Source organism: Hylobates moloch, unplaced genomic scaffold (genome assembly GCF_009828535.3).
Source record: "Hylobates moloch isolate HMO894 unplaced genomic scaffold, HMol_V3 SCAFFOLD_1, whole genome shotgun sequence".
Lineage (NCBI taxonomy): Eukaryota > Metazoa > Chordata > Mammalia > Primates > Hylobatidae > Hylobates > Hylobates moloch.
This window is the reverse complement of record NW_026652276.1, coordinates 169,159,273-169,170,677: the sequence shown is the minus strand read 5'-3', so window position 1 is coordinate 169,170,677 and position 11,405 is coordinate 169,159,273. Positions and strand designations below refer to the sequence as shown.

Genomic DNA, 11,405 nt, shown 5'->3' with positions numbered 1-11,405 from the left:
AATAGAGCCATTTAACATGAGGCACATCCCTTAATATTTCTGGGTCCAATATTCTTAATTGTAGATTGCAGAAAATTAACTCATTTCTAGATGACATCTTTAGTTGCTTCCAGTTTCATAATCTGGTAAGAATGACATTTTTTTTCTCTCTCTCTCTTTTTAACTCTAGCTGTACTTCTAAGCCTCCTCATAGTAAACTTCACTGTCAAGTGAAACATAAAACAAGTTCAAGAATTTCAGTAGAAAAACTTCTGAAGCAAGAGAGTGTCTTCTACTCTGAGAAACAGAACTGAGTGTTCTGCCATATCTCTGTGCCCCAACCCCTTAGGGGAGAAGGAGAAGGATTTGGAGTGATAGTAGGGATGGATGGATGCTTAACACATGTGATGCTTCATGGTAATTAACACGTCAGAATAACTTCACTTTTCACTCAGCCTAGTCAGCTCGAATGACTTGAGAGAATAGAACACAAGACGGTTAAATCTTTCCAAGATAGGAGTGATAGGAGAGAGACGGCTTGATAAAGTTCCTAAACATGGGATACTATCAGCAGAGGAATGAGCATCAGAGTGGAAAGGCTAGAGAAAAAGTGTCCCTGGGAGCCTGGGGGCCAGGATGCTAGAGTGAAAATGAACACTTATTGAACGGTTCAAAGGACTTCAGAGAGCTGTGCTTCCCAACCTCCTTTTCAATATCAAAATGTGTCATAAATTACAGTCAACACACATACACATGCTCACATAATTATGCATTTAGTACCTGGTGCTTTAAAAAAATGCTAGCAATCAGAATAAATACTTTAAAGCAAATATGCATTTTATGAATGTACTGCTTATATAAACATTTGAAAAATCATAACATGTATCTGAGACAAATAGATGTCATTTTGCTTTAGCAGGTAAAGATATGACTGCACCTTCTTTATAGACACCAACATGCTGGGTAGTGAAATTCTCAGAGACTTGTTAGCATGTAGTACAAGTAACACCCATCTAAGTAGTAACCTTTATGTGTAGATGAATGTTACACATTCATCTAAAGCTTCCTAATGACAGCCTGCCTCAGGTGCCCTCTTTCAGTCACCCTGAAATCACTCCCTACTTATGTGAGGAAAGTGACCTTCAATAGTTTTCTATTTTCTGTATAATTTGGCCCAAACGTTTTAGTCTGGATTAAAACCTTTTCTCCTGCCTCCCCTCAAAGTGCCTCAGCTACACTCACCTCTCCGGCCCCCTTCAGCAATTCAAGTGAATTTGAGCTTCAATCTTTTGCACCTTGCACCTACCTCTCCGTCAGAACCCCATTTTATCTGAGCTGGTTGCTTTCTATGTGCCCTTTTGGCTTTGGGATGGACACTGTAACAAGTGATTTGCATTTCTGTGCCTCATTGTACTATGCCCTTCTCTAAGGCTGGCACAGGTCTCCTTCATTTTATACTCTACGACCTAAGAGTGCTTATAGCACAATGGGTGGTTGGTATCTATTAAACAAATGAATGTGTAAATGAATGATAGAAATTAATTGGTGAAAAGTACGCTGAGGTCACAGGCAAAAAAAAAAAATCGAAGAATTAATAGTCCAATGGCACTTTTCTTATAAAACTGAATCACATAGTCAAACCATCATTTAAAATAATCTTACAAGGAAAACAACATTTATTTGCATCTGTTGAGACAGATTATGTTGTTTTGGAATTAGGAAGAGAATGTGCAGGTCGCTGTTTGCTTTCAGACTGTTTGTTTGTTTTGTTTATTAAACTGGCGTCTCCAGCTCTGCAGCCCAGCCTGTGGAACCTAAATGGCTCAGGTCCTAGGAGTTCCCATCAGAGCCGTGGGCGTCCCCAGGGTTTAGAAAGGCTCCCCAAGGGCCCAGGCTGCCGGCGAGTGCAGCTCCCGCCGGCGCCACCTCTGCGGTCTGGAGAGGCGAGGACGATGCCAGAGAGGCGCCCCCACCGCCTCGGTCGTCGGGTTCTTAAGTTTTTCTCTCCAAAAATTTAATGGATAGTTTTATTTTGCTTCTGTTTCTGACTTGATTAAAGAGGCGGAAAAAAAGGAGTTTGACTCCAAGACGAATGATAGTAGCAGAAGGCGCATCTGGCTTTACTTTCCAAATTCCATCAAAGTTTGTGTTTTGTTTCATTTGACAGCGATCCCGTGAACGTCTCCTCTGGGGAAATGGCGCGACCAAAGCCCGCCAAGCCCAGCCTGCGAACTGGAGGATTTATTAATGTAATATTTTAAACAAAACCTCGACAGACACAAACTCAAAGGAAACCGTGCGCTCCTTAAGTCAAAGGCATCTGTTCTGGAAGCAGCACCCGGTTTGCTGTTGGTAACCAGCGTTAAGAGCAGGATTTTTAAACATGATAATGGATAAAAGAAAAGAAAAGCGAAGTCCCGCGGTCCTCTGACTCCTATTCATTATCTCCAGCAGCATATGGGACCATTCTCCTACTTATCCTCGCCTTTTTCTTCTGAAAAAGCAAAAGCAACCAAGCCTGTCCCGCTTCAGAGCAATCCTACTCTTTGTGCTTGAGTAGTGCCACCACCACTACTTCCTCCTCCTCCCGCCTCCTCCTACCCCGCCCGCCTGCCGCTGGCTTTCGCTCTGGCTAGGAGGCGGCCGGCTCCCTTTGCGCCGGGGAGCCGGAGCCGCGATTGGGCGACGGTCCCTGAGCCTCCAGTTCTGCGTCGGTTTCAAGGCTCCTCCCTCCTGGTGAAAGACAGACTGCGGGGCGCCTGGAAACCGGTCCGAGGGCGCGCGAGGGAGAGGAGACGGAGCGAGTTGAGGGATTGACACAAATGGTCAGGCGGCGGCGGCGGAGAAGGAGGCGGAGGCGCAGGGGGGAGCCGAGCCCGCTGGGCTGCGGAGAGTTGCGCTCTCTACGGGGCCGCGGCCACTAGCACGGCGCCGCCAGCCGGGAGCCAGCGAGCCGAGGGCCAGAAAGGCGGGACACGACCTCGGCGCGCCCGAGCCACCCGGGTTCTCCCCGCCGCCCGCGCTTCATGAATCGCAAGTTTCTGCGGCGGCGGCGGCTGCGGTACGCAGAGCAGGAGCCGGGGGAGCGGGCCGAAAGCGGCTTGGGCTCGACGGAGGGCACCAGTGCAGAGGTCTCCCTGGCCGGAGGGGGAGCCGCCGCCGGTCGTGCCCCTGGCAGCCCCAGCGGAGCGGCGCCAAGAGAGGAGCCGAGAAAGTATGGCTGAGGAGGAGGCGCCTAAGAAGTCCCGGGCCGCCGGCGGTGGCGCGAGCTGGGAACTTTGTGCCGGGGCGCTCTCGGCCCGGCTGGCGGAGGAGGGCAGCGGGGACGCCGGTGGCCGCCGCCGCCCCCCAGTTGACCCCCGGCGGTTGGCGCGCCAGCTGCTGCTGCTGCTTTGGCTGCTGGAGGCTCCGCTGCTGCTGGGGGTACGGGCCCAGGCGGCGGGCCAGGGGCCAGGCCAGGGGCCCGGGCCGGGGCAGCAACCGCCGCCACCGCCGCCGCCTCAGCAGCAACAGAGCGGGCAGCAGTACAACGGCGAGCGGGGCATCTCCATCCCGGACCACGGCTATTGCCAGCCCATCTCCATCCCGCTGTGCACGGACATCGCGTACAACCAGACCATCATGCCCAACCTGCTGGGCCACACGAACCAGGAGGACGCGGGCCTGGAGGTGCACCAGTTCTACCCTCTAGTGAAAGTGCAGTGTTCCGCTGAGCTCAAGTTCTTCCTGTGCTCCATGTACGCTCCCGTGTGCACCGTGCTAGAGCAGGCGCTGCCGCCCTGCCGCTCCCTGTGCGAGCGCGCGCGCCAGGGCTGCGAGGCGCTCATGAACAAGTTCGGCTTCCAGTGGCCAGACACGCTCAAGTGCGAGAAGTTCCCGGTGCACGGCGCCGGCGAGCTGTGCGTGGGCCAGAACACGTCCGACAAGGGCACCCCGACGCCCTCGCTGCTTCCAGAGTTCTGGACCAGCAACCCTCAGCACGGCGGCGGAGGGCACCGTGGCGGCTTCCCGGGGGGCGCCGGCGCGTCGGAGCGAGGCAAGTTCTCCTGCCCGCGCGCCCTCAAGGTGCCCTCCTACCTCAACTACCACTTTCTGGGGGAGAAGGACTGCGGCGCACCCTGTGAGCCGACCAAGGTGTATGGGCTCATGTACTTCGGGCCCGAGGAGCTGCGCTTCTCGCGCACCTGGATTGGCATTTGGTCAGTGCTGTGCTGCGCCTCCACGCTCTTCACGGTGCTTACGTACCTGGTGGACATGCGGCGCTTCAGCTACCCGGAGCGGCCCATCATCTTCTTGTCCGGCTGTTACACGGCCGTGGCCGTGGCCTACATCGCCGGCTTCCTCCTGGAGGACCGAGTGGTGTGTAACGACAAGTTCGCCGAGGACGGGGCACGCACTGTGGCGCAGGGCACCAAGAAGGAGGGCTGCACCATCCTCTTCATGATGCTCTACTTCTTCAGCATGGCCAGCTCCATCTGGTGGGTGATCCTGTCGCTCACCTGGTTCCTGGCGGCTGGCATGAAGTGGGGCCACGAGGCCATCGAAGCCAACTCACAGTATTTTCACCTGGCCGCCTGGGCTGTGCCGGCCATCAAGACCATCACCATCCTGGCGCTGGGCCAGGTGGACGGCGATGTGCTGAGCGGAGTGTGCTTCGTGGGGCTTAACAACGTGGACGCGCTGCGTGGCTTCGTGCTGGCGCCCCTCTTCGTGTACCTGTTTATCGGCACGTCCTTTTTGCTGGCCGGTTTTGTGTCGCTCTTCCGCATCCGCACCATCATGAAGCACGATGGCACCAAGACCGAGAAGCTGGAGAAGCTCATGGTGCGCATTGGCGTCTTCAGCGTGCTGTACACTGTGCCAGCCACCATCGTCATCGCCTGCTACTTCTACGAGCAGGCCTTCCGGGACCAGTGGGAACGCAGCTGGGTGGCCCAGAGCTGCAAGAGCTACGCTATCCCCTGCCCTCACCTCCAGGCGGGCGGAGGCGCCCCGCCGCACCCGCCCATGAGCCCGGACTTCACGGTCTTCATGATCAAGTACCTTATGACGCTGATCGTGGGCATCACGTCGGGCTTCTGGATCTGGTCCGGCAAGACCCTCAACTCCTGGAGGAAGTTCTACACGAGGCTCACCAACAGCAAACAAGGGGAGACTACCGTTTGAGACCTGGGGCTCAGCCCATGCCCAGGCCTCGGCCGGGGCGCAGCCATCCTCCAAAGCCAGCCCCGTGGAGTTCGTGCCAATCCTGACATCTCGAGGCTTCCTCACTAGACAACTCTCTTTCGCAGGCTTCTTTGAACAACTCAGCTCCTGCAAAACCTTCCGTCCCTGAGGCAAAAGGACACGAGGGCCCGACTGCTAGAGGGAGGATGGACAGAGACCTCTTGCCCTCACACTCTGGTACCGGGACTGTTCGCTTTTATGATTGTAAATAGCCTGTGTAAGATTTTTGTAAGTATATTTGTATTTAAATGACGACCGATCACGCGTTTTTCTTTTTCAAAAGTTTTTAATTATTTAGGGCGGTTTAACCATTTGAGGCTTTTCCTTCTTGCCCTTTTCGGAGTATTGCAAAGGAGCTAAAACTGGAGTGCAACCGCACAGCGCTCCTGGTCGTCCTCGCGCGCCTCTCCCTGCCGCGGGTGCTCGGACGGCTGGGCGCCAGCTCCGGGGCGAGTTCAGCACTGCGGGGTGCGACTAGGGCTGCGCTGCCAGGGTCAGTTCCCGCCTCCTCCTTCTGCCCCCTCCTCCTCCCCCTCCTTCTGTCCCCTCCCTTTCTTTCCTGGCTTGAGGTAGGGGCTCAAGGTACAGAACTCCACAAAGCTTCCAAATCTGGAGGTGGGCCCCCATACATTACAATTCATCCCTTGCTCAGCGGTGGATTGCGAAGGCCCGTCCCTTCGACTTCCTGAAGTTGGATTTTTAACTGTCCAGAACTTTCCTCCAACTTCATGGGAGCCCACGGGTGTGGGCACTGGCAGTCTCAGCCTCCCTCCACGGTCACCTTCAACGCCCAGACACTCCCTTCTCCCACCTTAGTTGGTTACAGGGTGAGTGAGATAACCAATGCCAAACTTTTTGAAGTCTAATTTTTGAGGAGTGAGCTCATTTCATTCTCTAGTGTCTAAAACCTGGTATGGGTTTGGCCAGCGTCATGGAAAGATGTGGTTACTGAGATTTGGGAAGAAGCATGAAGCTTTGTGTGGGTTGGAAGAGACTGAAGATATGGGTTATAAAATGTTAATTCTAATTGCATACGGATGCCTGGCAACCTGCCTTTAAGAATGAGACAGCCTGCGCTTAGATTTTACCGGTCTGTAAAATGGAAATGTTGAGGTAACCTGGAAAGCTTTGTTGAAGAGTTGATATTTGCTTTCCTTAACAAGACAGCAAAACGTAAACAGAAATTGAAAACTTGAAGGATATTTCAGTGTCATGGACTTCCTCAAAATGAAGTGCTATTTTCTTATTTTTAATCAAATAACTAGACATATATCAGAAACCTTAAAATGTAAAAGTTGTACACTTTTAACATTTTATTACGATTATTATTCAGCAACACATTCTGAGGGAGGAACAATCCACACCACCAATAATAACCTGGTGAGATTTCAGGAGGTAAAGAAGGTGGAATAATTGACGGGGAGATAGCGCCTGAAATAAACAAAATATGGGCATGCATGCTAAAGGGAAAATGTGTGCAGGTCTACTGCATTGAATCCTGTGTGCTCCTCTTTTGGATTTACAGAAATGTGTCAAATGTAAATCTTTCAAAGCCATTTAAAAATATTCACTTTAGTGCTCTGTGAAGAAGAGGAGAAAAGCAATCCTCCTGATTATATTGTTTTAAACTTTAAGATTTTATCAAAATGCCGGTACTTAGGACCTAAATTTATCTATGTCTGTCATACGCTAAAATGATATTGGTCTTTGAATTTGGTATACATTTATTCTGTTCACTATCACAAAATCATCTATATTTATAGAGGAATAGAAGTTTATATATATATATATATATAATACCATATTTTTAATTTCGCAAATAAAAAATTCAAAGTTTTGTACAAAATTATATGGATTTTGTGCCTGAAAATAATAGAGCTTGAGCTTTCTGAACTATTTTACATTTTATGGTGTCTCATAGCCAATCCCACAGTGTAAAAATTCAGGAATTCAATGAAAAAAGTCTACCCTTAAACCCTCAGATCAGTCTTTCCAAGGGATTACTCTGTTTGCATTGTTGCGATTGACATTTGTGAAGTCCCAAGAAAAGATCTGTTTTCATGACAGTAGAAAATAGAAGTTTGCAAATTATTTCTTTACTCAAAGAGGATTAAAAGAGAACTCTAATTTTAATATTAAAGCTTTCTTTTCTTTCAGGGAATAAGTTTACATGACTTTTTATATTATGGAGGTTTATTTTTAAATCATCACCTTTCACATATTTTTTAGAGGTATTGTCTTATCTCTTCCATAATCTTGGATATTACAAAACCATAAATAGGCAATCAATAGATGGTTAACTGGCTGTGTGTTCATAAACATTTTAAACAGCAATTGGGTTTGTGAGGCTGTTTTGTTGTTTGCTTCTGAAGACCCCTTTTTTTAATTGTTCAGGGAACCTTCTCCAGATAAATTATCTAGTTGGTCTACTCTTAGTCAGAGTTTATGCGTGGGTGTATATATGTGTGTATATAGACAAGTATACACCTAAGTATATATGCATTAATTTTTATAAAATAGAGATGTAAAGTTTACTTACATTTCATAATATGGAAATATGGTTATGAGAAATGGAAAATGCTAGATGGAAAACCTCAAATACCTTTACAGGTTAAAAATATCTTTACTAAATTTTCCCATGAAAACATTTTGTGATAAAATGACAAGGGACTAAAATGAAGATCATTGATACAATAGAGTTACTTTCCTTGTTATAATGCAATTGTCTTATAAGTCATTATTCATTTTAAGGAAAATCAAAAAAATTAAATCTTACTAAAAATGTAGCATTTGATTTTAAGTAGCAAGATGCAATTTTGTGTTCCCTTTTTCTTTGTTACATTAACATAATATAGTAGATAGAAGGTTTATTGTATAGACACACACAAAAAATAGTATTCTTAGGCCAAATTCACACATATCTCCTCACTAAGTAGTTCAATTAGATAATTTCTGGAAAAACATGTTTTTGACATTAATTGCTATCCAAAAATATATTTTAAAGCAGTCTTACTGGAGGTGTCCTTAACATGATGTAACTATAAATTTGATGCAGAAAGGTTTTACATGCTGTGGTTAAATAGCTTTAGAAGACATTTTTAAGTCACCACCAGCCTTTATTTTTAGAAAACAATTTATTTTAAATGATGTAGCTTATAGAAAACCAGTGTATTCTTTTGTTTCTTTTAATGCTGGTGGCAAAATAGGACGTGTCTGGAAAACCATAAGGCTACTTGGGATACTGTCCCATTAGCATGCTGTTTCCATGACAAACCCTATTTTCAGATGGTTTCATTTGCCTATTTTTTTTTTAAACCAGCTATAAATTGGGGTCAATTTCCCCCCTCATAGTGTACTTAATTTAGCTTTTGGAGTAAATATATAAGTAATATGAAAGACTTCTGAAGCTCTTCTTTCTAAAAAAGCAGTTTTTCACTTAAGCTTTGTGGGGACAGAGTCATATTTTTAATTTCAGAGCCAGCCAGTGTCAAACATGCAAAAGAGCCGGGCTGGATTTTTTCAGCTTGTCCTGTGGTAGTCACTTGTCAGCCTGAGTTTACTGGCCTGGTCCTTTTGTCTCCACTGTAAGTACTGAAGCCTTCTGGTGTAGTTGTATCACTCTTAATGTCCAGCATTTAACTAGGAAAGGAGACTACAATGAAGAGTTGGTGGCCAATTAAGAAAAATAATAGACTACATCATAAATCATTTCAGGACTTGAGTGGCAGCAGATCACGTTCCCTGATAGCATGTTTCAACCTTGGCATACATTTTTTTTAAGATGCATATTTACTGTGTGTGCTTTTGCTTTCTAATCCATCTATTGACTATTGGCCACAATTTATATAATGCACATGCAATTAATTGAAACCAGTGTCATGGCATTGGATATCTCTGATTCATTTCTTATTATAATAGTCTGTGTAACTGGGGGCTGAGAGATTAGAAGCAAAATGTAGTCGTACATATGTCTGGAGGTGGACGCTGGTGATATTGTCATTGAATACTTTGCAGAATACACTAATGTCAAAGGCTTGCAGGATTAATGTGTAGGAACCAACATAAGACATGGAATATATATAAGAATTCTCTAGTTACATGACTAAAAAGGAATTGCAATACTATCTTAAATTGAAGGCTTTTATTTCAGTGTCCTTACATTTTAAATGGGATCTTACAAGGGAAGTACCAAAAAAGTAAAGTTTATTTTGATGACTCTCAAGATATATATCTTTGTTTTGAATGTTGGCAGATGCCAGTAGCCCTTAACATTTGAAAAATGGTACTTGAACGTCAATTATGTCTCAGAGTTCCCTTAAACTTTTTGGGCTTAAATATTTTTATTCACTTTGGTCATACCTTTGACAATGGATATGTTAAACTTTAACAATTATAGTGACAAAACAGCTTGCTTAGAACCTGGAAATTAAAACACAATTTCTAGAGTAATTTTTCTAAGTTGTATCATGTTTTGTGGTGACAAATGTCTCTACTCCATTACAGAATCAAGTTGCTATTCAAATATAATACTTCCTCTGGGGATCTTTGTTTGTAGATTAGTTTGGGACCCTAATAACAGGTCAAACAAAAGGGTTTCTCAAAGAAATTTTTATAATGTAATATAATGTATAATTTCAAATACAATTTATAAGTACATGTACTTATACATGTACACAATGAACATATAATAAGTATTCTGTGGGTCATCGTCAGTTTTATGAGTCAAGCAGATCCTTAAATTGCTTGAAAGAATAAGATGCAATTTTCCAAAAGAGGTTACTTTAAGTAAATTATTTCATTGGTATTCTAAAGAGGTGTATTTTTGAATGATAAAATTTAAATAACTGCATTTTCTTGAGGTGTTATTAATACACTAGTTGAATGGCATATTCGTATGACTAATAATTCTAAAAACAGTATTAAAATAGCACTGATTTGTACATTTTACACACATTTGTACATTTTTTAAAAGATGAAATTGACTTACCTGAAAACAATAGTTTTTGTTTTAAAATTTATATGTGTATTTTATAAAAAAGATCTCAAGAAATTTCATTCATAACATAGACTTTCAAAACATGTTCATAGCAATACAGTGATTAACATGAAAAGGAATCACTATTGCTGCTTTGATACAGTTCTCTGTGGCCTGGATTTTCTTTCTTTCCTTTTTAAAAACCAAGTATCCTCTAATTTGTGGATATCTCCATGTTTCAGATCTCAGTACCTGTTTGAATTAAATTTGCAGGGGAATAACTGCAGGATCCCCCCATAGACAAAGTGTGGCCTTTATTTCCTTTCAAGTTGGCAGTGTCCTTGCTTAAATGAAGCACTCTGAGACAGACTGTTCTCTTGCCCTTGGAAATGCTTGTCTTTACAATTGCAGTAGCAAATACCTGGAAGTCATACAGGCTAGTTAGATACATATTCTAAATGTCATGTGCTGCTTGATCATTATAAGGGTTTTTTTTCTTTTAGAAAGTAGATTTGGGAACTACTCTTGACCTTATCTTTCCAACTCTTGGAAATATTTTAAAAAGTTAACTTCACCAAATACTCTGTCAAAAACTCTAGGCCCCTCAGATAGAATGACCAACTGTCTAGGTTTGCCCAGGGCTGGGAGTTTTCTTGGCATGTGGGAATTTTAAGTAGTAAAACCAGGAAAGTCCTGGGCAAACTGGGATGATTGGAAACCTTATTCCATGGATTAAATTGTGCTCTCACAAAATAGAGTAAAAGCTTACATGTTGCTCTCTGGTCCAGCATTGAAAGTACTCCACAGTGGCTGTAGCCTTCTTAATTACCAGATTAAAAGTCAATGAACACAGCCCTTTGTAACTGGTCTTCATAGTACCAATCAACAGAAGCTGGGTGGACCATGAAGATAAAATGGAACAAACTACTTTGAGTATCTTGGCCACTCCACCTTTAGCCCTTGCCTCCTGAAGAAATGGGACATAGGTGTAGGCTTCTAACTAGCCACTGAACCCTGTTCGTGAAATCAGGTTAAATAGGTGCTTTTAGAAAAGGCTCTCAAAAAGTATTCCCTTGGAATAAATCGTTGTTTTGTAAAAAATTCATGTTAAAGTTTACCAGATTGTAAGTAACTATCAGGCTTCTGCATGTGTGTACATATATGTGTGTGTATATATATATGTGTGTATATATATAATTATATATGTACATATATATTTGTATAA

General features: G+C 44.5%; 1 protein-coding gene across 1 annotated transcript; it reads left to right on the top strand.

The window, feature by feature from the left end:
- Positions 1–374: 374 nt before the first annotated feature.
- On the top strand, positions 375–10,057 carry FZD1 (frizzled class receptor 1). The gene has a single exon (XM_032761118.2). It carries the CDS (start codon positions 3,196–3,198, stop codon positions 5,143–5,145), a length of 1,950 nt encoding a protein of 649 aa, XP_032617009.1. The 5' UTR covers positions 375–3,195; the 3' UTR covers positions 5,146–10,057.
- Positions 10,058–11,405: the final 1,348 nt, after the last annotated feature.

What these genes read in the sequence shown, in the direction of transcription:
- FZD1 (XM_032761118.2), top strand. Translation starts at nt 3,196, where the DNA reads ATGGCTGAGGAGGAGGCGCCTAAGAAGTCCCGGGCCGCCGGCGGTGGC.